Below are 27,809 nucleotides of genomic sequence, written 5' to 3'. Positions count from 1 at the left end.
GTGCTTTAACGGGGCAGGTGGCGGTTTGTTCATTTCAGGTTCATAGCACCAGCAAAAAGCTTCTTTACCAGCTTGACCACCTGGTCCAGGTTTGCAATCAACCGGGGATGGAGTCGGACCGCAAACATGTAATTAATAATTAATACAACATCATACTAGGCTCACATTTTAGTTTAAAATTTCTTGTCAGACTTTCTTTTTTATTATTTTGGGTTTGGTTTTGATTTTATTTTTACATTATAAGTTGATACATTATAAGTTCTAACTCACTGTTAGTCAAAATTGAATCAAAGAATTGGATGTGATCACTTTTTTCCGCCTCCAGGGTGAAGGTTCTTCCTACGAAGGCAGTCGGAATAGCGGCGGTGGCGGAAATCCTGCCGCTGACTATTCGGAGGGTGCCGGCCATGTTCTTGATGTGATACACCAAATATTAAACCACCACCGAGCCCTTGAGAATCGATGGCACTCGAACAAAATCAAATTGCACCAGAGACTGGCCTTGCGGCTGTTCCAAGGAGATGTCAAACAAGTAAGAAATAATTGGCATTAAATTGCTAAACTTTGCATAGAACGTATCGCAAGCCACTCAACACAAAAATTGTACATATATTTTTTTAATACAATAATAGAAACTTTCAAACTAATTGTTATTAATTTTTTACCTGAATGCGATCTGCGAGGTGCAGAAATGGAACTATTAAAAAAGCTTCTTCACAAATTTTTTATTTTTTTTAATCTTCCATAATTATTGCTTTATTTCTGGATTGCAGACTGTTTATGTTTTGTTTCACAGGTTGCATAATTTGCCGTTTTGAGCTCTATTTTTTATTCAGATTGAATTCAGTCTTTTATTTACTCTTTAAAGTAAAGCAATTGTTTGTTTTAATTAATTTGCAGGTCTTGGACTGGCTCGACAACCACGGTGAAGTGTTCCTTTGTAAAAACACCGGCATCGGCCGCTCCCTGCCCAAAGCCCGCGTCTACCAAAAGAGTCACGAGCACTTCGAGCGTGTCGCACAGGTAGGACCACTTCACTTTCTTTCTATTGCTCATTATTTCGCTTAAAAACTGGAGAGCCCTCGTCGAGGCTAATTGAATTCACCGACCGGCGCGCGCGTTGTAGTGAAAACGGGCTGCGATAGAGGGAGATGATGAGTTTTGCGCCGCGGCTCGTCTGGAGCGGGGTCACCGCAAGAGATGGCGTTCGAGCCAAGAATGGTGATCATTGTTGGCGGTGATGTGACCCTAGAAGGAAAAGGCGGGCGTGCGTGCAGACTTATTCCTTTTCGGTGCGCGATCATGTGAAGGTAACGGGGAGTGAGTTGGATTGACACTGTTTGGGTTTAACAACCAGGAGGTGAAAAAGAAAGAAAGAAAGAAACGCAGGACTTTACGAATTTACGTGGCGGACTAAAAAGAGTGAGTCGAATTAATTAATTCTTTAAATTTTAAAATTAGAGTACGTTTTTTTATATTAATTAGTAAAAATACCAAATCATTACAATTTATTTTTAAAGAATTAAAAATACTTAAAAGTTTATGTGAATTTTAGTAACTTAAAGTTAATTCTTGGTAATTTTGAGAACTTGGCGCGTATTAAGAACAACAAAATAATAATAGAGCACCGAAAAGTAGCTCCATTATCTGCGCCAGGCCGCGAGCACGTTCACTTCTCAGGCAGCAACCTCTCTTTCTTTTGTTTGGGGGCAATTATTATTTTTATTATATCACGGCGTCTCTTACGAAATCGCGGAGGAATAAATGCAAATCGCGTGTATGCAGCGCGACGAAAATCTTGGTCATGGGAATCCGCTCGAGTATTAGTCGAGACAATATATAAGCTGTCTCGGTTTCATATTTTTCCTTCTCGCTCGCCATTCTCATTGAAGCCGAGCAGAGAAATTTGACCCAAGGCAGAGGGAAGCTTTAATACAGGCCTCGGTACATGAATACAAATGCTGAGCTCGGTGTTGGATGTCTTGAGAGACTCGTATTCGAATCACATCATGCAAATCGAATTCACTTCTCAATAGAGACGTCTCACTCACTCTTTCAAGAGAGGCGAGTTGTGTAATATAATTATTGCCGGTCCGAGTTGCGTGGGTCGGATCGTGATTATCCATCCAACGTGGTATGTTGATCGCGTCTATTAACACCTATGCATTGATATATTGATTGGAGTTTGCGAGTTTCGAGTTTGCATATATTGTGTTGTGCGGAAAGGCGCTGATTTTATAACACGATCGGGTTTATTTAAATTATACATACACCGTGCAACCTGAGAGATGAGCAAGAAACGAGGAAGTTTGAAAAGTGAAATGGGATTCATTCTTGGCACCTACGCTCAAGAAATCCTACACGTTTTCCTTAAGCTCACAAACAGAATAAAATTTGATCTCGGAATACCATCATATTTGGTAAAATGAAAGTTTTTACTTTCAAAACTAATTCAATTACAGAAAATTTCAAGAAAAAAATCAAATAATAGCTAAAAATTTACATTTGTATATGGATAAAAATTTTAGAATTTCTATTTAATGAAATTTTTGTACCCCAATTGGTACATTTCATTGACTTTTTTCTGAAGATTTCCATAAATTGATTTTTTTTTTATAATTCTGTGAGCGTATGTAATTAATTTTAATCGGCACATAAAATACTAAGAATTAATCCAATAACATTTGCAGAGAGGTGAAATTTTTTTCTCCAAAATGTGGCTGTAAACCTCGCGTGATTGTTAACTCGACCAGATGAGCTCCGTTTCCATCTGACGTTTGTTGACAATAATTAGTCTGAAATCCTTGGGTCTAATAATAATTTCCCGGCTGCTGCAGCCGAAATATTAATATCAGCAGATCTCTTAGCCACATTCCGTGTTACGCGCTGTCGTTTTAATTAAACACGCCAGTCGTAATTAACCTTCCGCCGGCGGCATCAGTTGTACAAGAAAATCCATCAGTGCCCACCGAGATTTACCCAAGTCTTGCGCATAAATTATCATCATTGTCTTAGTTCCGAGGGGCTCTTTTTGTCGCGCACAGAGAAGCTTCGACGCTAAGAGGGTTAATTAATGCTCCAGAATAACTTTGCCCGACGTATATAAATAATTAATAACCCCCGTTGTGAAACCCCTTTGAACGCAAAGTGCAGTAATTTGCGATGGAGCTCTGTTTTTTTTTCGCTGCAGCACCGGAAGCCGCGCTTTATGGATGAGCACCCGTTGGGATTTTTATTCACGCCCTCATTAACTTGTTGTTGCTTTTTGAAATAAATTTCGTTTTCGCGGTGAAATCTGATCGAACCCATTCGCCACCTGGTCATTGTTTGATTTGGCCCAGGTGCGAATTCCTCAGCTCTTTTCATTTCGTAAGCTGGAGCGATATCGATCGAAAGTGGCGGCTAAACGTGCGTTTATTGAATTGTCAATTAAGCGCCCCCCTAGCGCTGTCATCAACGCGATTAGCATATTATTTTACTGGTCGGCGATCATCAAACGCGTGCACGGGGCTGCTGCGTCCACTTAATTCGGCGCGGCTGCATTCCGCGCTTGGCTAGTCTAGGTTCGACGCACGGTCTGCTGAGCAATGGACTGATTGAAGTCTCTCTCTGTTTATTGGGCGCGCAGAAATGAAATCGAAAAATAGAATAGCACCTCAACCGTTCTGCTTATCTGATTTTGTTTTGTCCGCGGTCAGTGCTGTTTCAGCCAAACTGATTTATTGAACTGACAGCGAGTTTTTGTTTCACCATTTCATGGTGGTATGAACAGTTGAAATTTTTTAATTCCTTTTGCAAATATTTGTTAATCGCATTTCACAAAAAAATGGAAGTTTTATTTAACAGGCTAAGTTTTCTGCTGTTTGAAGACTTCGAAAAGCATCACGTGATCAAGTATTATTCAATTTGAAGCAAAAATAAAAACTGATGTTAAAATTGAGTAAATCGGAGACTAAATTGAAAATTTAAGTAATCTAAATTATTCTTAATTTGATGATCCAAAAAAGTTTCAACAGAAGAGAAATTTGATCATTATTTTTTTTTTATGGGCATGATTTTCATTTTTAATTGTATTATTTTTGTGTGTTTTGCTGTTCCTTCATTTACATTCTATTTTTTACTATTTATCTGTATCGTATTTTGGTAATTAAATGGCAACGAACCTGATTTTTAGTATTTCGTTGAATTTGAAATTCGAAAAGCGTTAGAGTCCTGATTATCATACAATTCAATTTTTTTTGCAAAATATATCTGCAATTAAAATGATGCAGTGAATTTATGCAGGGAAATTCCACATTCCCGACGGTTGGAAGTTGGAAGTTCACCGTCAGAAAATCAACACCAACTTTTGAGCTCGATCGTCGAGTCTCTCTTTTTAAAGGGCGTTTCCGCCCTTTTCACGCTCCGGCGGCAGAATCACTCGGCTTGTGCAAATACACGATGGGAAAATGCAAGCGCAGATCAAAAGCAAAACGGTTGTTGCCCTTTTCCTACTCTAATGGGGAAAAGATCGATGCGCCGCTAGAAGAAGAAGAAGTGCATCAACCGGCACGACACATTCCGGGGCGCAGGAGTCAATTTGCGTCTATGTTTGCCCAGATCAAGTAAGGGTTTGTTTGATGATGTTATTTATTCCGTGTCACGAGCTTTACACTGGACGGCCGCAAAGCCTCTCCAAACATTATACCCTCGGCTAAATATCATCTCTGAAACATGTTTTGGATGCAAACGGGCCACCCCCATCAACAGCATCGCGTTCACCATTATTATTATTATTATGCGCACAAAACGAGACTCGCCGCCATCATTTTTCTCTCTCTCCACCGAAATGACTCTCCCTCCAAAAAACACGAATTTCCGTCTCATTCATTTAATTATTTCTGCGTCCCCACAGGCAAAAGTCGGTCCTTTTCATATCTTTTGACAATTTTGAAGTGTATGTTTGCCGCAATGAAAGCTGGCCAAACAAAAATTTGGAAGAGCAAACACTTCTCTGATGGATTCGCCCATTTCCATTAGACCGGCCTAATGAGAGAAAGAACCCTCTCTGGTCTGTCCGTCAACAATCTTCTCCGCGGATGATTTATTTTCCATTTCTTTGATAACGCCCCGCTCTCGTTCGTGTATAATAATGCCCCTTTCGCCACACCCCTTTGTGCAGTCAAACGTCAAGAGAAGATAAGTTTCGCCTGCGCGAAAGTGTTGGAAGGGTAATCAGGGCCGTCTCTGCTTTTTGCAAAGTAATTAAATTGACGATTCGCCTGGGCCCTTTTTGCTTTGAGAGGCGCAAAAAGCTGCCGTAGCCGGGGAAAAAGTGAAGATACGCGATCTTTTGAGACCAACACATACAAAACAACCCTCGCACCCCCGTCTCGTAAATCCAAAAGTCGCTGCCGAGAGAGAAGAGCAGGGTTTGTCGCACGCGCGCCCAGAAAAAAAAACATGTGCCGCGTCATTTGTAAATGGCGCGAGGGAGATGCGGCGCCGTTTGTGTAAAATGAAGATGTGGCCACATTTACATACGAGTGTGCTTATTTGTGGAGAACTTTTTTGTACGGTACCATTTATCAACTTCAGGATGAGTTCCTGAAATTATATGTCATGAATTATTATGAGAAATAAAATCTTGGAATAAATTGGCAAAATAAATTCCAAATTGTCCTTTCCACTAAATGCAAAATTATTCTTAAATAACTTTTAATCAGTTGAGCCTTTCAATATTTTTTAAAGAAAAATCAAATTTGTGTTAGCCTTTTTAAATTTCTTATCAATTTTTTAGATTTTGTTATAATTTTACAGATATTCTCCAACTTTTTTACGATTTCCGTCACAATAGGAACAAAATTTTCGTTATTTTTCCCTCCAGACTCCATCCAATCTCTCTTTTTTTTCTGGCAGTTTTTTCTCTTCTTTTTCTCATTATCACCAGAGAGCTCTTTTCCTTCCTTCTGTTTTTAGCTAAATGGTCCACCGCCAGTATAGAAATGTGAAAAATTCGTGCGTTTTAAAAAAAGAACGCCGCATTCGGTATGAATTTCCGGTGTCTGTCGATCGTTTTTCACGCACATATAGACCTAGGCTAAAGCGAGAATTAAAAATTCCGTCCCCGCGCGCACGCGACGAATCTCACACACCATTGAAGGGCTCGCAGCGGCGGCGCACGTTCTTTTTTTTTTATTAACTTTGTATTCCGGCCGTATGTGCAGCCGAGAGGTGATATATACGCTGCAATGCCAAAGATAGCTGGTATTTTTATCGCGACGCATCCCCCTTTTGTGCGAGAGCGCCGTTTGCATATAACTCTCCATTTTCCCTCATTCATATGCGCCTTCAATTTCCCGGCTGGTGCCCTTTTCCGCCCGAAATCCTCTGTTTTTACCCCGCAACTGACGGAATGCGCGCACCAAAAAAGCTCCCGGCCCAAATGCTAATCCCAGAGCGTGTGGCTTTTCAGAAAATAATTAAATTTTAAATCCGTGCTTTGGTCTTTCTCTCTTTTCTTTCTCTCCGGCCACCGGCGAAAAGCGAAAAAGGCAATGGAACTTTCGACCGGATACTTTACTTCTCGGAACACTTCATGTTCTGAATGTGGAAGCAAAAATAGAAACACACGGCGGTGACCTACAGTTGACACGCCTGATTGGGTTGCGCATTTGGCCGGTTGGTCTCTGCAGTTAGCAGATTATTGTTGTTGTTTTTTTTTTGTACGTAACCTATATTTTTCGCGCGAGTGCCTTTTATTTTCTCTCTCACGTGAGTGTCGGAAACAACGCACAACAATAAAACACACGCGCAATGTGTACTTATGTTGACCGTAAATCAAATTTTTAAGCACGGCAGGGTTTTGCACCGAGCAGCCGATTTCCTTGATATAAAAGGCGTGAATTATGTTTTTAGAGAGATTTTAATTTCGGGCTTGGGCAGAAACTGGTTCTCCGACGCGGGGGAGACGGACATGAATGTATATTTTGGACCTTTTACTTATTTAGAAACAAATTTAAAAATTAATCAAGGTGCAAAATTCCAACGAAAATAAGTTTTTTGAGAAAGGACGAAATGATTATTTTGCGGGGAGTGATGCCAATGTTACATTATCCTAATGAAAAAAACAAACAGAAAATCTTAATTTTATTTTTTTAAATTTGCATATAATATTTATTAACCATTTGATTTCTTCCATGGAGAATAAATTTTTACTAGATTTGGTCGATGAGCAGTTTGTTTTTGGTCAATTTTGATGGAAATTGAGTATTAAACAAAAAAATAAATAAAATGAACCATTAACTCTTCATTGAATTTTGAATAGACATCAATTTTGAGCTCATAATTCATGAGATTAAAAACTTAATGATTTTTTCTTCAATTATTTGTTTTGTGCTAAAAAAAATAACGTTTTGACAAAATTTCGGAAATAATTTTCTGTTATTCAATAAGCAGCTTAAATTTTTTTGCCTTTTTTCCTCAATCCATCTCTCACGCACGAATGGAAATGTTCTTTCAACGAGCGAATTGGTGCATAAATTATTCAGCGGAAAGAAGTCGCCTTGCGGCTTTGCTGTGTCGCCGCCTGCAGAGGATTTTGCCGCTTTTGTGTATAGTGCGTCTCCGTATATATAAAAATATATAAAAAGAGCCGTTGCCACGGGCTTATTATAAATAATGAACACGTTATTACCCGCAAACAGAGGAGAGAGAGAGGACACATGTGCATATCCACTTTATGCGCTCCCGAATCGGGCGAGAAGCACTCCCGTTATGAAATTGCAACGTGCTGAGAAAAAAAGGCGAATAAAATGTGTAACGACGGCGGGCTTTTTTTCCATGTCTCTCGTTTCGGTTTCGCTGGCCGGAGGCGAGTGACCTCACCGATGACCAAAATGGTCAACGCAAACCTGTTTAATGAGTAAACGAGCCGCTTTTGAAGTTGCATTCGCCGAGAGCAAACTTGCACCGGTCCATATCAGGGCAAAATTGAAAAGCCCTGGCATATAATATACAAGTTTTAATTATTTTTGACGGCGGCGTTTGTCGCTCGGGATAATCCGGTATAAGTAGGTCTGAAAATAAGAATGGGATTTTGCAGCGATTTATATTAAAAGCGTGTTAGGCTTTGGCCGCCTGCCATCCTCTTTAGTAGCCCGGCCTGGTTATGAATTCAGAACCAGTTCGCCGGACAGCCGGCTTATGCTAATACCGTGGTGCTGAACATTATGCGTGCCTCGTGCCCCCACGCATCGCCCCCGATGTATAAAAATGCTAACGAGCTAATTGATTTTTTAATGAGCGATTCGATTCGGATTAAACCTGCCTAGTTTCGGAGCCCCACGAGAGCGTAGGTGGAGATTAAATTGAGTGTTTTATGGTGTTCCCACGTAGACCTCTTTAGGTGAATTAACGATTTATTTTCCGGATTACGCCGGGGTCTATTTTTGTTCAACTATGGGCATCAAATCCTTCCACTTTACAGGGAAGGTATAAGACGATTATGTACATCTTTGGTCTTAAGAGGAAAATTCTCTCTTGACCTCCGTTTTCCTGGTGAGAGATCCTCAGCTTAAAGTTCTCTGCACATCAAAATAAGCCACACAAAAAGTTAGAAAGACTGGAAAGAAGTATCAAAATTGCCGGTTGATTTCTTTAGAATTAGATTTTTGCATTAGAAATAAAAATTCTGGAACTGTCTATTTACTGAAAAAGGAATGAAGAAGAAAATAGTAATTTGTTTTTAAATAGATTTTTGAGAATTTAAGACCCAAAGAAACCACTCGAAACGGGAAATAATTAAAATAGTACACAGTCAGTATTTGAATTTACAGCTTAAATAAATCATATTTGGACAACAAAAAAATTAAATAACTCCATTTCCAGGTTGCCAAATGCGAATATTTTTTAATTCACAGCTGAATTGAGACCGTGAAATGTTTATTTCACTATATTTTTCGCACACCGGCAATCCTTTTTTGCGTTGCGTCGCTCCACTTCTTGAATTTTCATCGCCGCAAACCCAATTAAATTATCTCCCATGAGATGTATTTTGCCCAAGAGCTGTGCGAAATTCCTGCCCGTCAAAATTAGCTCTCCGCCGCGTTTTACACAGCGAAGCCCCCACAGAATTAAGTAATTGTTTTATCCCGCGGCGGCTCGCAAACCCTTGATTTCCAACCCTTTATGCCGGAGCGGCCTATTGCGAAATTTCTCTGCATAATTAACTCGGCCATTAAGTCGACGACGAGAAAGGTGCTGCGCTGGATTAGAGAGTCAAATGTGCAGAGAAGTTGGAGCTGGCCGGGCGCACTTGGCGGGATTCACTTGGCGTTTTGGCGGAGAAAAGGGTTTCCGAGCGGCTGCCAGTCTGCATGCGTTTGACATTCATTCAATGCACGCCATTGTGTTGTTTGACGCATTCTCAAGACATTTGCAGCAGTTTTCTGTTTTGTTTGCAAAAAAAAAAAATTAAAAGAGTTGACAGACATTTATGAAATATGATATGAAATATAAGGGGTTTCAAATTCAGATAAGAGAGGGTTGAACCACAATGAATGTATAAAAATGCCATCTGCATTTAACAGTATTATTGTATTGCCAACATTAGCGCATTTGGAATTATCTAATAAATTCTATAATTTTCAAAAAAGTTGGCACCTCAGCAAACTTTGTCGAACCAAGAAATCTTATTTAGTGCACCTGTTTCGAAAAATAATATGAGATATTATTAATAATGTAACAAATTTATATAATTAATAATTCATTCACTCATTCATTCGTCAGTGAAAACATTTACAATAATTATATCTTGTCAAGTAATGGATTGTGTTTATCAGTTTAATTTGTTTCAACATTTCAAGATTGAATTGAAATTTAATGGCAAAATTTTTTAAGATTTCTGTTCCCAGTAGCAGCTTCATAAATTTTACAAAACGTAATTAGTATGGGAGACCGCGCCCATATTTTATTGTCCTCAAGTTAATGTTTCTCTTTATGTATTTTATATCCGGTAGGCAGTTAAATTGTCTCTCTGAAAGCGTCGTTTTTGTCTTTCGTTTACATACAAATATGAAAACCAATGTTTCGGAAGCTGCCGACTCGCCAGCCGCGAGAGAAGATATCGACGCAAACAAACGTAGCCACTTGACGCCGCTTTTGTCATGCAAATTATCAATCTCCCTGAATTAATGTGTGTATGTTTTGATTTATTTAAAATGCGGTGTATGGTAATGCATATCTGGAAGATGGATGAGTCTTTAACAAACACAAATGCAAACGCTGCGCGTCACATCCATAAACGCCGCCGCCGTAATTTCACGCTCGCTGTGATATTCATATATAAGCTCCCCCTGCCTTCGGGAGATAAAATTTCCATCCGCGCGCCAACATTCTGGAAAAACAATACCATCGAAAAGCCATGAATAATTCCCAAATATATTTATACATATAGAGAAAAAAAAGAGAGATGTGGCGTCGTAAAAATAAACTGCTGAATGTATAAAAGGGATGCTGGTTTTAACGCGATCGACATTTGCATCCTTCGTGATAAATAATTTCCACTACTTGTCAACCAGGGTCGAATCATCTCGCACGTCAAGCTGCTTTTTCATCTCTGCGAGTCGCGGCGGCGTGACAGAATAAAAAAAAAAACGAAGAGAGAGAGAAAAGCCTCCAGGCCTTCGATTCTTGTCGAAAGATAAGTTTTTGATGTCGGTGCAGTCCGTGGCGCACCCCTCGTATTTCTCGGGTGACGATTGCCAGAAGAACGTCGTGCACTTTTCCCGTCACCCTCCCTCTCTTATTCGTGTAATTGCCGCTCCGAAAAATAAATAAACACGCGCTCGTATAAAAAGGAATGCATCATTTTCAGTCACAAAAGTGGCGACGTTTTCGCCTCCTCGAACCGACACGGTGTTATTTTATGTAAAAGACGCGGCTTTGTTTCCTCGCATTGTTCTCGCGGAACAATATTAATCCTGTAATTAGGGTGTGAGAGAGCGAAGCGTGGAACGAGTGCCGCCTTTTTTGTATGGCCTACCGCGTCGTGAGTGCGCATTAGGCACTTTTTTACTTTCAATATTTGTTCGTTATTTCAAGTTAATTGCTAAATTACAGAGCAAACAACGTTGAATTAAATTCATTTCGTTTTTGCTTCAAATGTTTATTTATTTATTCTTCGCCCAATTAGTGTTTTAGAGTGCCAAATTTTAATTACATTGATGTTGTTATAGAAAAATAGTAAATAAATATTTATTATATAACAAAAAAATAGTTCATAATTGACAGGCTTGTTTGGCAGAAATTTAAAATTAAAAATTTCACAAAATATTTAAAGTTTGCTGGTTCTCTTTAAAATGGCAATCAATCTATAAAAAATGAATAATGCAGCATAATATAAAATTATAAAGTGCCCAAAAGTTAAAAAGTTATCTAATTAAAAATATAAAAATTATCCTCTGCTTGTTCTCATGTTGGCGGCCGTTTTGGAGCAAATTTTTTTTTACTCTGGCTACTTGTTGGAGGTACAAAGGGTCGATATAAAAAAAAATGTATAACAATTTTACAACCCCTCGTAATTTTTACCCCGGCGCGCACCAGAAGAGCGTTGGTGTGCGATGACACGGACCGTAAATGATATCGACGCGAATTAATTAAATTAGAGCGACTGACTTGGCGGATAACGAGTGGCTTGCAACCCCAGCAGCTCTTTCCATCATCATTAAATCGTGCGCAGGTCCTCGACTTTTTTGCCTCAAGTGACGACGGGGGTTGCATCCCCTCGCCAAACGACATGATGCAGTACAATACACAACTCTGGTGGAAAAATAAGAAGGAGTGCATGGGGAATTTCTTTCCTCTGCAGTAAATAAACAAGTCTGCAGACTGAAAAGCAAAACTAAATACAAACATTCCCTGGGAGCAATTTTGTAAAACGAAATGAGATGCTTGTGAGGACGAGTAATTACCGCAAACGGTTGTACAAATAAGACGCGAACAAAATTCTTCCCTTCTTTATTTATCGATCTCCAGAAAAATGCAGCTTTTCAAAAGTCTGGCTAGAGGGCTAACCAAAGCTGCATCAATAATTCAAACTTTTTCTTCGTTCTTGCATAAAATTGCAAAGCTTCTTTGGAAAAGGGGTCTCGTCTCGTTGCTTTTTCCAATCGATGGCGCTGCTGTTTGTTGTTGTTGAGCGCGTTAGTAAATCTGGAGCCTTTCATTTCACCAGCCACGGCAGTTGTGTTGGTTGATTTACGAGCGCGCCAGTTTCGTACAAATGAAAAACAGAAGCATAATGCTGCGTAATTAGTCAACGTCGATTTTTAACCTGCGCTCTTCGGGGACCCCCGTCGCTGGAAACGCGTTTGTTATTAAAAAAGCATGTAGGGAAAACTCTCCACTCGATTATTGCTTGGCAGAAAATGTTAGGGGATGAAAATTTGGAAAAGTTTTTTCTACACTAAAAAATCTTTAATAAATATGAATTAAAATTTTATTGGCAACGTTAAAATATTCCATGTTTTTTAATCAAAAATAGATATTTCATATTTTCCTTGCGATATGCTTTCCTGAAGAAGCATTTTTAAAATCCGAAAAACTGGAAAAGCAGTTTTTAGTTTGACAAAAGACAACCGTTTTTTAAAAACACATTCCCCATCTTCCGGTATTTATAGATGCAAGTTGAGTAGCTATTTTAAAGAAAATTAGCAAGCTTTTCCACAAAAATTTGAACTCAAATATTTACAAAAATGGTTGATTTTATTAAAAAATTCACATTCTCTTATTATTTGCGTGACTGCTCTCTTGTCAACAGGCTCTTTATTGCAATTCGCTTGATTGTTTCCAGGGGGAGCTACTTAGTTTTTTTTCCCGTACACATTGCACTCCAATAAGTGATCCAATTTGACGCCCCCGCCTGTTGGTTCTGGTCGCGGTCGAGGGGGGGAATACAACAAATATGATTGATTGTGAATCGCGAGTAAATAAATGTGTACGTGAAAATCAAATTGGATGAGAGAAAAAAGTGAGGGTGCGCAGAGGAGGGAGCAAATCCAGCAAAATTAAACAACGTTTGAAAGCTGCTAAATCCCTTCCGGCGCCATATTCGAAAACGGAGGCAAACTTTATTCCTGCCAGGCGCCAAAACAAGTTTTGAAAGTTTGCAAACTGGGCGGGATGACGAATTTCCGCGTCACCGGCGCCGCCAAAATGCAGTCTATTATTCCGAGCAGAGAGTGAAAGAAAGAAAAGCGCGGCTCCCCTGTATATATTCATACCGCACAATCGATAAACTGAGCCAGGGAGAGAGAAAGACGGCGAAAAAGATGACAATTCGTCATCGCGTTGTTGTTATTGTTGTGCTTAACGCAGTGCTGTGCTCCCATTGTTCTCTTTGTTCACCGTCAGGGATAAATCTGCGCGCCTGAATCTGCCGCCGCCGCCGCCACTTATACGCCGCTCGTAATTGATGGCCCTTTTATTGGCAAGTTTTCATGCACTCCGTGTGTCGGTATTGAAAATCTGCTCCACTCTAAATTAGCTATCAGCCTCTCGTTTTTCTCCATTACCGAAAGCAGTTTGCGAAAATAACGTTGCTCTTTTCCTCATCTATAAAAAAAATATTCGATCGGTCCTGCCATTCCGCGGTGACTCACGCATGATTACGTTATAGACAAACTCGCAGCAACCGGTTGACTGATTTAAAAAAAAGCACTTAATAGCATTTGAGAAAGAATCATGCGCCTGTCGAGAGGAGCGGCTTGTCATGCACAGAATTCGACCGTTTTCGATCCAATCTGCAGACGTAAATATCGATCGTCTCTTTAATTGGCCTTAAGCTGCGTCTAATTCATCATTATTTCAGTCGAGAAGTAGCAGTACTTTGAAGCATATGCCTTTCAAACAAGGTTGTAATAAAAATATTGTGCGGCACGATCTTCAAGTGGCTGAAAAATCATGAATTCTGTTTTGTTTCGAAAGTTCTCGTTATAAAGGATTGGCACTTGAGTACCTAACGAACGGTTCCCCTTCAGGTTTATATAATTGTGAATTGAATTTGAAGTTGCTGGATTGTTCTCGATGGGTGTTTTAATAAGTTTTTTCTATGAATATCATCATTGTTTTTTTCAATATCATGTCTGAATTTAAGTTTTTAATTTAAGAAATAAATAATAATATGATGCAAAATAGTTTTAAATTTATTTGAATATTTGATCCAAAAATTTCTGATGATCATCATCTCTGTGAAAAATAAATGCAGACTAATTGAGAGGCGCATAATTAAATCTATCTCATATCGTGAATTTCGCGAGCTGAGAAGAGACAAACAAAAGCTCTCATCTCCGATGCTCAGCATCAAAAATCTATTTCCGGAGGTCATCCTGACGTAATGCAATTTTACACGCACCACAGACTCAATTTGCACGCACATGTGAATTGCATCTTGTTGCCCATCAGTGTCAAGGGCGGCGATGATAAGAAACCGGCTTTCTCATTAATGAATAATTCTCATATACCAATTTAGGAGCGTCGTCAATTGCAGGCTTAATAACCGAGAAGGCCAAATGGAAACTATTCGATATCTAGCTCCGCGCACAAAGAAACGCTCTTGTGTGCTGAAATGGTCGAGTAAAAAACATTTCGGACTGGGCGCTTGCTTAAGTTTAATTCAGGAGAGGAAAATCGGCTTTTAGGGTTTGTGGGAAAAAGAAAATTGCTCATGATATTTTTTCCAGTTCGAGAGCGCTCTCTCATAACTTGTGTGATTTATATATAATACTTTTGCTCTTTCATATATTTTTGTGTGTGATTAACGTCGTGGTCCCCCCTTGTGATTGCAGAACACATACACGAACGCGGAGAAACTGCTGACCGCCGCCGAGGAGCTTGCCCAGACCGGCGAGTGCAAGGCGGACGAAATCTACTCGGTGGCCCGTCAGCTGGAAACGAGGGTGGCGAGTTTCGCGGCCCGAGTCGAGGAGCGACGCCACCGACTCGACTTGGCCGTTGCCTTCTATCAAAAGGACAAGGAGGTGAGATGAAACATTTCTGCTGACAATCGGCAACCGTAGAGTGGATCTATGGTTATATAGACGGCCCTCTTGATTTATCGCGTTTCATCTTCGGCGGCGAAAGAGGCCAGAGCAAAACTTTGGGGCACTGTTTGTTCTCCAAAGCTGTGCTGCTCATTCAATTCAATTGCAAGCCCCGCACTTTCATTAATACGGATTAAAAAAAAAACTTGGGATTTCAATTTTGTATAGGTTTTTTTCAGTTTTTTTTTTATTTTCCATTAAATTTTGCAAAAAAAGTTGAAATTTGCCATTTTTTTATTATTAATTAATTGATTTTTATTTCCTGATGAAATTTTTATGAAATATATTACAAACAAAAAATTACTGATTTGTCCACAATTTTATATTTCATGCCATCATAACGAGATCTCGTTTGAAAATTTCTATAATCTGGCGATTTTTCATCATAATTGGAGAAAGATGTCTTTAATTGTAACTAAAATTTATTTCAAACAAAAAATCACACAATTCTAAGCGTGTCATTCATTTTTTATGAAAATCAGCCAATATCAGCAACATTAAATTCAAATTTTTACTTAAAAAACTAGAAATATTTGAGAAAAACTTAATAGGGTTTGAAAACTACAAATTCAAAGTTTTTTTGAACATCATATTTTGAAAAAAAAAAAATAATATCCAACGTTGCTAATTGCAAAAATTTTCCCAAGCGGAAGTAATTTTTTTTCAGTGGGCAGCCAGCCGCTTTTGAAGCTGTCAGTTTTGTCCGAAAACAATTTTTATAAAAATGATTAAATCATACGCACAGGAATTTTTTAACGTTTGAATTCCAGACCAGATCAGAGAGATTTTGTTGGAAGTATATTTTGATTTCAAATTTGAAACAAGCGTTTTTATAGATTTATTTTTCAAATCAGATCCATTCCTATCGCATTTCTCTTGAAACCTGCTGCGTCCAATTATATGTTGAAAGCGCTAATTAATTTGCATGCTCTCGATTGCAACTCTCTCTCCTTTCCATAACCCACAGCTCTCTTGCTACAGGCCTGAAATTTTACTCCAACATAAATGCTGCCGCGAATTGAATTATTAGTGTAATGAATTCAGATTGTCCACCTCTAAATAAATAACAATTTCGCGCAGACCACCAGCATAATTACAGACGCGCACAATTTTCGGTTAAAATTTCATCACGCGGCAAAATTGGCATGACGGCGGTAATTATAGCGAAAGCAGGCAGCGCAAAAATAATTAAAGGCCTTGGTAATGTGCGCAGGGGTGACGGCGTCCTTCTTTTTTTATTATACACACCCCAACCCCTGTTCTGCACCCCCAACTCGTTTAATTAATCCCTTTTCGTCACCAGCAGCGAGAAACAAAACCCCGATTTCTTTCCTTTTTAATTTCCGCCTCCTCCGAATTAAATTTTAAAACTTTCCGGGAACTTTTGGTGCGCAGATGGAAACATAAATTTTAAGTGCGTAAAAGGCTTGGAGTAATAAAATGGCCAAGCAAAGCGGGCTCGACGGCGCATGTTCGCGCATCTCGCAGCCTCCCGGAGTAGCATTCACTGAATCCGTTTCATGCCGGCAGTTTTGCTCGTGGCTCGACACGTTGCGCCAGGCCGTGGCCGACGGAGAGGAGGAAGTGGCCGCCGAAACGCTGGAAGCCGCCGAACGCCTTTTGCAGCAGGGCGAGCAGCAGCGAGAACAAACCCTGGCAGCCTGCAACAGCACCATCGCCCATGGCGAGTCCCTCGTCCAAGAGCTCAGGTCAGTCTCGCATTTATTCTTCAAATTCAATGCTATAGGCAAAAAATTTGGCAAATTTACTGCAAAAATGATTGATTTCAATGCGAAAAAGGTAAAGAATTTGTTGCAGAAAAAATAGCCTTTCGTCTTTTTCCCATTTAATGATTACAATTGGATTTTATTTAGTTTTTTCTTCAATTAACGAAAAAATAATTGACCTAACCAATCTAATGGATTCATTTCACATTTCGGATTATTTTGACTGAATTTTGTTTGTCGCTTTTAAGTAACTGATTTGTTTTATTTCACAAAAACATTCAATTCTTTAAACCGTCCAGAGTAATTTTGGAGAACATTTATTTGTTGTTTTGCTACGGTAATATCTTTAAATCCCAAGAGCTAAATTTAAATAACTTATAATTGAAATTTTGTAAATATTTCTTTATTCAAATTGGGGAGCATAAAAGTGCTAAAATATCAACTACTTTCACTTTTACATCTTGAAAATTTATCAACATAAAAATAAACCATTTAACAAGTTGATCTTACTGAAATAAAATCCAAATGGAATGGATTTTAAAAATTGGTTCAAAAATTAAAAAAATCAAAATTGAAAGTTAAATTTTTTCATTGTTTTGATCGGTTTTTCAATATGACCTTTAAGTTTTAAAATTGCGAACGAAAATTAATTGACAGATTTAATTAATTATAATTTTAATTACAAAATTAATTAATCAAAGGTCTTAACGATTAATGTTTCAATTTCGCCCTCGTTATTATGTTGATCTCGCAACCCTTCAAATTGAACCGGGCAGAGCGAACAGGTGCCGTCGCTTTTAATTGGACCCGCGCCGAAACTAATTCCCGTCACGGAGAACCGTTTTTCCTGCGCCGAACGAATTTCGCTCGGCTGGACCGCTAGTTTCGAATTTGCTGTCGTTGTAATACGCGCGTGCAGCCGTGTATTGACGGGGCAGGTACGAGAGACCGAATGACGTCACTCGCGTCATCCGACCCCAGCGTAATTGCTCAAGTTGATTGAAATGCGAGCGGATCAATGTTGGCTGATGTCAGGTTCACACCTCACTTGAAAAGTTTGCAACTCGCCGACCTTTGTGTGATGTTCACTCTTATTGTTTCTGATGGCGCGTGTCGCCGGAAAATTGCGATTCGAGAGCACTTCCAAGGTTGTCTGATTGACAGGTTCATGGAAAACATGCGTTTTGATTGCAAGGTTGAGAACAGTAATTTAAATTTTGTATAAAATCCAAGTTCTTTTAAAAGAAAAATATCATAATTCAGTTCAGCCCAAATAATATAAATAATTTTTATTTTAGATGCAATTCAAATGAATGAAAAATTTATGAATTGAAAACAAATTTCGTTAAAAAAAGGGAAGTTTTTCTGATAATTGTTATTGATTTTGTGGGCGTTGAATGCAATGTTTTTTGTTTATTCCAATGAAGGAAAATGTTAACAATGATCCAATTGAAGAAAAACTTCACGAAAAAAAAAATATATAAGTAATTTTGAGGAATTAAAATTTCAACGATTGAAAGTAAACAATGTGATGTAACAATTTTGACAAATAAACAACAATAATAATTTAAATCCTATAATGAATTAAAATAATTAAAAAGAAACACTTCATGAATTCTGAATTCGTTTGAGTTTTGAAAATAGAAATTTATTAAATTTAACAATAAATTTCACCCTTTTTCCATTAAAAACTAAAAACAAAAGGTGAATTATTATAAAGTAATTTAAAAATGTTAAATGTGAACTTTCATATTTGCAATTTTCTCGGAAAAGTAAAAATGAACATCCTGCAAAAGTCCGTACGCTAAAAATTTGTTCAAACATCTCGTCTGTAAAAACGCGACGGTACTTCTATGCGACCCGAATTCAATTAGCTTTTTGTCCGAAACCTCTTTCTCGTCACTTGTGTTACTCGCTCGTGAATTGGAATGACAAAGATTGCGGTGTTGAAACTTGTCAGCGTGCAGTTTGTATATTATTTTCCAACTCGCGACTCGCCGGCCGCAAAGAGCAAGGCTTGCTTATTTCTCTGGGGAGACACCCCGCGCTTTCTTCTTTCATTCCACTCAATGCTTTTTGTTGATACGCCGAGTTTTTTTTTTTTTTAATATTTTTTTCCCATTACAAAAGCAAAAGAGAATAGAACGAAAAGCATTGATTGCGGTATATAAATGAGATGTGATTTTTGCCGACTCGCGTTTTTTCGTTCCATCGAGTGCAAACAATAATGGCCGCGCCGATTGATTGCTGCCTGTGTATTTTTCACTCTTTTCCGTGGGAGGATAATGGGCAGTGGCAGCGGCAGGTGCACGATCAAAAGCGTGCAAAAAACAGGTGGACACATTCGAGAGACTCTCGGCGTTGTTGCGAGTCGCGTTCATTCAACAGGACGTCGAGTGGCGACGGGGATTCACGTAAATAAATAAGTAGTAAAAACGTGGTTGTGCCGGCCAAAAGGTTTGTATCCGTGTTTGACGTGTTTTTGTTTGATAGTTTATACCGTTCGTGCAAAATTGCCAACATTGGCTGAAGTGGCAAAATCACTTGAAAAAAGGAAAAATAATTATATTTGAGCGGGATTTTTGCGTTCGGGAATTCAAAATTATGTTTACTAACATTTTATCAATGTAATGAAGGAAAAAAATTACGCTGTCTTTGTAAATTGAAAATTCTCATACACATTATTGGTTTAAAGTAGCAAAACTTGTTTTGAGCATAGGTTGTGTTGTTTAAATTTGGGAGAAACATAAATTTTATAGAATTTCTTAAGATTAAGGCTCCTGAAACTTTTTTAAAACTAAATGAAGTATTTTTGTAGCTGAAGTTCACGATCGAGGGTTGATTCATGGTGATTTGAATTTCTAATTCAAAACACCATGAATGAGGCATACTTAAAAAAAAGAAACTCATTTAAGAAATAATTTAAATTTGATATGTCTGTACGTTTCATGCCTATGATAGATAAATAAAATCCACCATTTTTAAACAAATTTAATTTGAGAAATTGTTGTGATTCCTTCAATGAATATAAATTGTCAAGATGAATATTGCATTATCGTGATTAAAATAATATTTGGAAATTTTTTTGCAAGCTTTTTCATACGTTTTCCTCGTTTTTATTCTATATCACAAATTTTGAGTGAACCAAGGAGTATTCTCCGTTTTGTCTCGACACAATCAGCACTGCAAGTGCTGTTTTGTTTCCAAATGTGGTGTCAATCGGCTGCGTCGGATCTGCCTCCACCATCAGATAAATTAGTCACGAAGCTGGAAAAGAAACCCGGCCGGCCGGCGTTCAATCAAATAACAATTGGCATTGCTCAACAACAATAATTAAGTGCGCGTGTGACGTCAGCTGCCGTCGTTCTGATTATTTTTTTAAAGGCGTCCGAGCCTTAAATCGCGTCACGCGCACCTCATATTAATAATTCAAAACGGTTCCGCGCTTCCTTCGGTCTTCCAGTCCGCTCGGCGTCGGCGTGCGAAGCGCCTCGGAGCAGAAAAAAATGTGACATAATTCGTCTCTTTCAATTTGCTGGTGATTTTTTTTCTCCAAACATGCCCGACTCGCGGCCTCGGGCCCGCAAACGGCCTCAACACCTCATCTGGCCGCATCGTCGCCGCAGCACGCCCGGCGCCGCCAAACTCTCCCGAAGGAGCAAATCCAAGTCGCTCGGCCTGCTGAACAGGTGTGTCCCTCCGAATGCCGCCGGAATTCGTAATTCGCAATTTATCTTCCATCTGTGCACACTCGCTAGCAAAAAGCTCATTTTCATTCGTCATGCAGTCGTTGAAACGGAATGAATTTTTTATCTAACGCGCGTGGTGATTTTTCTCCAATTTGCAGGGAGAGTCCGTTTGCACGTTCTATTTGCAGGGTAGGGCGATTGATAAGCCATCAAGTCAAATGGTTTATTTATTCTCGGGGCGAGTTAGTTGTGGTAAAAAAATAAATAATATGATTAGGATTTAATTTACAATGCATTTAAAGTGCAAAAGTATTCAATTTTTTTAATCTATAATTATCAGTTTTATGGCAAAATAAAAGTTGTTAGAAATAACTCCTCGTTGCAAATTTTTTTTATTAAATTTGTTTTTGCAGATAATTTGTATTTCTCTTGCTCATGCAATAGGGTTGCAAACCGTGACCAAAGCTGGTAGGGGCCGTTTAGTTTTTGAATAAAAACAATTTTTGCAACAAGGAAAAGCCTGATTCCTTCATTCCAATGACCATCACCATGAGTGTCAATTTCTTCAAACAAATTAAAATTATTGTTCAATGATTTTGTAAAAATTTTCCCGTGCCAAAATTTCCAATTTCATTTTTTATTTAATTCTTGAAAAGCAGCATTTTATTTACATCACAAATTTTTTTTTATTTTCTAAATCCAGTCTGAAAAATAAAATTTTCATCAAATTGCAGTTCTTTTTTTTTTAATTTTCAAAGCTTATCTTTTACCTGAAATTAAAATTCTAAACTTCTTGTAAAAAAAATTTTCAAACACTTACTTTCATCTAAAATCAAGATCTTTTTAAACTTGTATGTTCTTCCTCAAGCGTAGTTTTAAATACTTGTTTCCGCAATGAAAGATAAAAATTATATTTGAAAATATTTACAAAGCTGATTTGGACGATTTAATATGGTTTTTGCGCTTCAAATTTTTCGACAATTATCCTGAAAATTCTAGATTTTATAAAGATAATAAATTTTTAACGTTAATTTGATACTCTAACTAAATTTTATTCAATTCTACAAGAGTTTATTTAATTTAAAGTTGCCATTAATTAATAATCAGTTGAATCCCAAAAATTAAAACACAGAATCATTTTGGACAATGCAAACTTTTATTTAAATTTTTAGCAATACTTTCTTTTCTATCATTAAAAATAATCTTCCCATCTACTGGATGTTATAAAAATAAAACAATGTCATATTCCTCAGAACTCTCCCGAGAGCTGCTTCCCATTCTTTCGCTAAATCACATATTACATCAAAGAGCCCCATTGTTTGTTTTTTTTTCAATCTTTTTTTATGTACAGTGACCTCCTTCAATGAAATTAGTAGTTCGACTAAAATAAAGAACAGTCGGAATTTTTGCATAAACAAGCACAGACAAAAATAGTATCTTTCTATTACAAAAAGGTTCCCAGACCAAATGAATACTTGACTTTCATTTTTTTTTATAAGGAATGCATGGAACAAATAAACCGCGCCTGTCATTAGGTCGTCACTTTTTCTGCGAACTGAAAACAAAAATAAACATACACCTGAGTGATTTTCCCATCCCTGGCGATCGCTGAAACCCAATCCCAGCAGTCCGTGTTGTTTGTAATATTTATATATATTTGTAAACAATTCTTTGCAACACGCAATATTGGGTTACGCTGTTCGCCACCGTGCTGCGGTTCGCCGACGTGCGACTCTTTTGCGACAACAATGCCCGTTTCTCGAGCACGCAGCCGCATCATTATTAATTAATTCTGCCCGGCGCTAATGGCGTCTTAATTGGCACCGTGAAAAGCCGCGCACCAGGTTAAATTGTATTCTCGACTCTTGACATTTGCTAAAAGGGACCGGATTTGAATGCTGGAAAAGGCGAAAATGACACTGCCATTCTCGTTAAAAAGCTCGGATATCCTTGGAAGTGCAATAATTGTCGTTTGACAAGCTTTGTAATTATATTTCCCTTTTATCAAAATTTAAGAAGACTGGAAATCTTTCAATTAACCTTACAGGAAATCTATACATTTTATTAAGCTGAACTTTTTCCTAATTATATTTTATTGAAAACCTTTGGTTTTTTTTTCAAAGAAAAAAAATCAGAAAGAAATACCTTTTTGAACTTGATTGTAAATTTCTGAAAGCATTTAAAAATTAAAAATATTATAAATAAATAATAAAACAAATTGCAAAATTTCATTTTATTTTATCTTGCAATTAAATAAAAACACAATAAAAAATTTTAGTTAATTATAAAATATAATATTTTGCTATTATTCATTTGTATCTTAAAAATACGGCATATTATTTGTTAAAATTATTAAGTACATAAATTTATATCAGTTTTCCCCAATAAATTTTGAATATTTACTTGAATTTATCATGAAGTAAAACTATGAAACCATCAATCTTAATTTACAGAGTTGGCAAAATTAACAAGTAAATATTTTGAAAAAATTTGGATTCTTCACTAAATTAAAAGTCAATGATTACAAAATTTTTTCTAATTTCTTGCGTCAAATTTTTGCAGGGCCGCTGGTGTCACTCCCGAGATGGACGCGACAGGGTCGGTAGCCGCCGTGGAGTCCACCCTGGAGCGACTGGGGCAGCAGCGGGAGGAACTGGAGCAGTTGTGGTCAACGCGGCGGCTGCGCCTCGATTTGTGTCTGCAGCTGCGTTTGTTCGAACGCGATGCCCTTGAGGTAGGAAACCCGATCCATATTTGAGGGGCCGCTAATTACCACATCTCGTTGGTCGGGGGTTGATGTACCATGTGAAAAAAAAAATTATTGTACACATCCAACAATGAGAGAGTATGACGTCGACACGCCTTCAGCCTTGATTAGCCATGAAAGGATTTCCTTGCTCATTAGCACGCCGGGCGAGAATCGTCTGTGCTGCTTTTTTTGGCCACGCACTGTTGACAAACTTTTGTCCTTTATTTTTCACAAAAGTTGAGAATGAAGAAAAGGAATGGTATTAAAAAAAAAAAAAAAAATTAAGAATGAGATTCACATCAGATAAGATGTTTTTGTTAAGTATTAATGAATTAAAAAATTATATTATATTTTCCATAAAAAATTAACAAAATTTGAAATTCTCAAAGTGCAAAATTTTATTGGAGAGATATTTTGAAGGTTATTTAATTCTTTCGAAAACAGTAGGAAAAAAAATCAAATTTTATTTGGCATTTAAACTGATGGAATTTTAATATTCCTGAACTCATAAGACTTAAAATATTCATCTAAATACAATTTTTCTTGTATCGCATAATTATTTTGTTAATACAAATTGTCTGAAGGTGTGAAAATTAATGGTGTTGGAATGCAAATGAGGTAGATGGGCGTCGAGTGACCGTCGCGATTTGGCTTTGTTGCAGGTGTCGTCCCAACTGGAAATGTGGGCGGAGGAGCTTCAGAGGAGCGAGCTGAGCAGAGATGTGCAAAAGGCCGAGCAGTTGCTGCGACTCCACAACGAGAGTGTGCAGCACATGCAGAACACCACCTTCCAGGTGCTCCAGCGCGGCCAGGAACTCGCTCAGGTGGGTGGCTCGGACGGCCTTCTCGCCCCGACCGTGGGCGCCTGATAACAATTTAAAAGCAATACTAATTTATTCGCACACCAATACGTACCAGAACCTTTTTTTCCACCGCCATCAACGCAATTAGTGGTCGTAATATTTTTATATCGTTAGAGAGGAAAATATGCCAAGGTTGCTTCTTGCCCACACAAAAATTATAGCTTGACACTGACATACAAGACCAATTTTAAATTAGGCAGCCCTTAAAATTCAAACAAGTAAATCTGAAATAAATAAAAATTAATTTTTTTTAATTTCAAAATGAAAAACCATATAAAAATAAAATTGGAAAACTGCAATCAATTTGATTCTTTGAATAAATTATATTTCCTAATAAATCAAAATCTATTTCATCCAGAAAATGAATATATGTATGAAAACAATCTAGAACAAAATTAAACAAATCTCTCCATTTTTCCTCATCAGCTAATGGAGTCATCGGGGGTGACGGTGATGGCGGACGCCCAGTTTCCAGCGCAGACTCGCGTCCAGGTGCTCCTCGAGTTTCTGCACGAGAAGGAAATGGATCTGGAGGACCTGGCCGAAATGCGGCGCGTCCGTTTGGAGCAGGCCCTGCAGTTGGGTCAGTTCCAGAGCGACGCCAATCAAGTCATCAGCTGGATTCGGAACGGCGAGGCCATGCTGCAGGCCAGTTTCTCTCTGCCGAGCAATCTGGCCGAAGCGGAACAGCTCAAGAAAGAACACGAACAATTTCAAGTTGCAATTGAGGTGAGCATTTTTATACCTTGATTTATCTTATTTTACCTGGAATTTGGCTTTTTTGATTGACATTAACTTTATTTCATTTGAGAATTTAATTTTCGTGTTGATCGCATTTCAAAATAAAATAATCTAAAAAAAAAAAATTATTTTGTCAACCGCAATTGTAGAAATTCCAGTTTAAAAAATCTTTTCCCAAACTGCACGTGACTAAAATAGGATATGCGTGTGCATCTCTTGGAAACTTCTTGCATCCCACTGCTCTCCGCCTAACCAAATCAAATGTTGTCGGGCTCGTCTTGCGAGTTTCCTTTTGCGATCTCCTTCAGTCTCCTTGGCACATGCTGCTGAAATCAACCTGTACCGATCTTATTGAATTCAATGAATTTATTTTTTGCAATTTTATTTTGCAGAAAACGCACGTCTCGATGGCTCAGATCCGAATGCGAGCCGACGCGCTGATCGGCGCCAACCACTTTGACCCGCAAAGCGTCCGGAACATTTCAGACGAAGTCACCACCAGGTGGCAGAACCTAGTCAGTATTGCCGAAGAACGACACCGGCTCGCGCAGGCTGCAGTTCGCTTCTTCAAAACCGCAGAAAATGTAAGTTCCACTTCCAAGGTGTCTTCGACCTACACCATGTGGGATATTAAACAAAACAACAAGTCCGTTTGACAAAAATCCTTGCGGCTTTTTCCTAACGAGCGTATGATAGTGGTTGCGCTGGATTGTGAGAGAAATCTAAACAGGAAGCCGGCGTTACCATTATATAAACTTATTGTACTTTTCGCTTGCAAACATGAAGCGGAGAAAATCGCTCCCCGTCCTATCAGTATGAAATTAAACACATTTTCCTGATATTAATTGCCAAATTTTTCCCAGGTTTGCTCCGTTCTGGACAGTCTAGAGAGGGAGTACCGTCGAGATGAGGATCTCTGTGCAAGCGCCCCTAACAATGATAAAGTTGCTGGTCTGGCGCAACTGATAGCAAAGCACCAGGAAAAGAAGGAGGCCTTCCTGAAAGGGTGCACCCTGGCCAGGAGGAACGCCGAAACCTTCCTCAAGTGCTCCCTCCGAAGCGAGCAAATCTACAACTCACAGCCTGATGCCAGTTCCAGAAACTCTAAGGCCAAAGTCCAAGGTAAAAATATTTTTTTTAAGGGAACATTGTTGAATTTTTAATTAAAATTCTCTTTTATTTTAAATTTTTTTTTTTAAATGATTAAAATAATCAAATTAATTTTACGAACTTGACCCAATAAGGAAAAAGAATAAGTTGATATATATTTTTTTTAATGCTATAATTTTTATCTTCAGGAAGTTAGTCTAACAGATTGTGATTAACATAACCATGAAGTAAAAATTTTTCATCGATTGATCAATTTGCAGTCACTTTGGAGCGCCTTTTGTCACAAGAGACGAGAGTGCTTGAGCACTGGGCTGACAGAAAGAAACGGCTAGACCAGTGTCAGCAGTATGTCTTGTTAGAGAGGTCTGCTCAGCAAGCGTTGAAATGGATCAGAGAAACTGGAGAACTCTATTTGAGCACTCACACCCATGTGGGAAACAATCGAGCTGAAACCGAACAGTTACTCAAGGAGCACAACGAGTTCAAAGTCACAGCCAAGGTAGAAATCGCTTGTTTACCCAACAACATTCGCATTCTAATGTGCAACTTTGTCACTTGCAGGAAACACGGGAAAAGGTGAAGCTGCTCAAACAACTGGCAGAGAATTTGGTGGAGCAAGGCCATTTCCATGCTGGCTCCATCAAGCAGTGGGTCACGGCTGTGGACAATCGTTACAAGGACTTCAGCACTCGCATGGACAAGTATAGGTAATATATATAAATTTTATTTCCACCTCAATTATTAAAATATATATTTACATTTTAGACTATTTCAACTTAAATTATGCTTCATTTTTGTTTTGCTTAAAATTTAATGGAAATTGTCTCTTTTTTAGACTTCAACTTGAAGGAGCTTTAGGCATTTTGTCAGAGGCAGAAGCTGAAAAAGCAGATCTGTCTCTGGAAAAGAGCTCCGGGGGCTCCGACCCCTCACTCGAATCTCGTGTCAAAGAAATCGCTGCCAAAGAATTGAAAGAGCTGAATGAGGAAAAGAGGAAATCTGCCAGAAGGAAGGAGTAATTTAAAATAAATTTACACCATTTCATGTTATTCTAATCCGTGAATTGTTTAAGATTCATCATGGCCGAATTGCTGCAGACTGAAAGGACTTATGTCAAAGATTTAGAAATTTGTGTCCGATGCTTTTTGGATGAGCTTCGAGAGTGTCCGACAGCGGCGCCTATGGGAATTCAAGCCAAAGAGGACATCCTGTTTGGAAACATGGAGGAAATCCTTGAATTTCACCAAAATATTTTTCTCCGAGAGTTGGAGAAATACGAAACGATGCCCGAGGATGTGGGCCATTGCTTTGTAACTTGGGTAAAATTGGAATAATTTCTTTAAAAAAAAAATTAATTTATAATAAAAATTGATGTTTAGGCTGCCAAATTTGACATGTACGTCCAGTACTGCCGCAACAAACCAGAGTCAAACTCACTTCTAGTCACACACGGCGGTTCATTTTTCGAGGATCTCCAGAAGAAGCACCACATCGAGCATCCCATTGCTGCCTATCTCATTAAACCGGTGCAGCGAATAACAAAGTACCAACTTTTGCTGAAAGATCTCCAGGGGTGCTGTGATGAAGGACAAGGAGAAATCAAGGTTATTATTATTTTTTCCAAATTTAATTAATTTAAAAGCACAAGAAAAATTAATTTATATTAAGCTTATTTATTTTGACAAATATTTGATTGGGTATTTTTATAGGACGGTTTGGAAGTGATGCTTAATGTGCCAAAAAAAGCAAACGACGCCATGCACTTGTCCTTGCTCGAGGGGTGTGACGTTTCCATTGACAAATTGGGCGAAGTCATTTTGCAAGACACCTTCCAGGTATGCAACTCTATA

At 38.3% G+C, this 27,809-nt stretch overlaps 1 protein-coding gene across 3 annotated transcripts in view; it reads left to right on the top strand.

Moving 5' to 3' along the window:
* LOC132194843 (kalirin) overlaps nucleotides 1-27,809 on the top strand; it is a 118,801-nt gene that overhangs the window by 51,968 nt on the left and 39,024 nt on the right. For 2 of the 3 annotated variants that reach the window (XM_059616395.1, XM_059616397.1), the window contains exons 11-25: nucleotides 326-532; nucleotides 901-1,023; nucleotides 14,826-15,017; nucleotides 16,611-16,789; nucleotides 23,059-23,230; nucleotides 23,908-24,069; nucleotides 24,535-24,837; nucleotides 25,242-25,433; nucleotides 25,713-25,971; nucleotides 26,220-26,458; nucleotides 26,521-26,666; nucleotides 26,795-26,974; nucleotides 27,032-27,278; nucleotides 27,339-27,563; nucleotides 27,669-27,794. In XM_059616395.1, the coding sequence (XP_059472378.1) occupies nucleotides 326-532; nucleotides 901-1,023; nucleotides 14,826-15,017; nucleotides 16,611-16,789; nucleotides 23,059-23,230; nucleotides 23,908-24,069; nucleotides 24,535-24,837; nucleotides 25,242-25,433; nucleotides 25,713-25,971; nucleotides 26,220-26,458; nucleotides 26,521-26,666; nucleotides 26,795-26,974; nucleotides 27,032-27,278; nucleotides 27,339-27,563; nucleotides 27,669-27,794 (2,952 nt within the window). Of the gene's footprint in view, nucleotides 1-38; nucleotides 129-325; nucleotides 533-900; nucleotides 1,024-14,825; nucleotides 15,018-16,610; nucleotides 16,790-23,058; nucleotides 23,231-23,907; nucleotides 24,070-24,534; nucleotides 24,838-25,241; nucleotides 25,434-25,712; nucleotides 25,972-26,219; nucleotides 26,459-26,520; nucleotides 26,667-26,794; nucleotides 26,975-27,031; nucleotides 27,279-27,338; nucleotides 27,564-27,668; nucleotides 27,795-27,809 lie in introns of all 3 variants that reach the window. The other variant, XM_059616396.1, reaches the window with a different exon arrangement.

Source organism: Neocloeon triangulifer, unplaced genomic scaffold, assembly GCF_031216515.1.
Source record: "Neocloeon triangulifer isolate White Clay Creek 2 clone unplaced genomic scaffold, ASM3121651v1 ptg000008l, whole genome shotgun sequence".
In the NCBI taxonomy this organism is placed as follows: domain Eukaryota; kingdom Metazoa; phylum Arthropoda; class Insecta; order Ephemeroptera; family Baetidae; genus Neocloeon; species Neocloeon triangulifer.
Note: the sequence above shows the minus strand (reverse complement) of the source record. Positions and strands in the feature narration are given on the sequence as shown.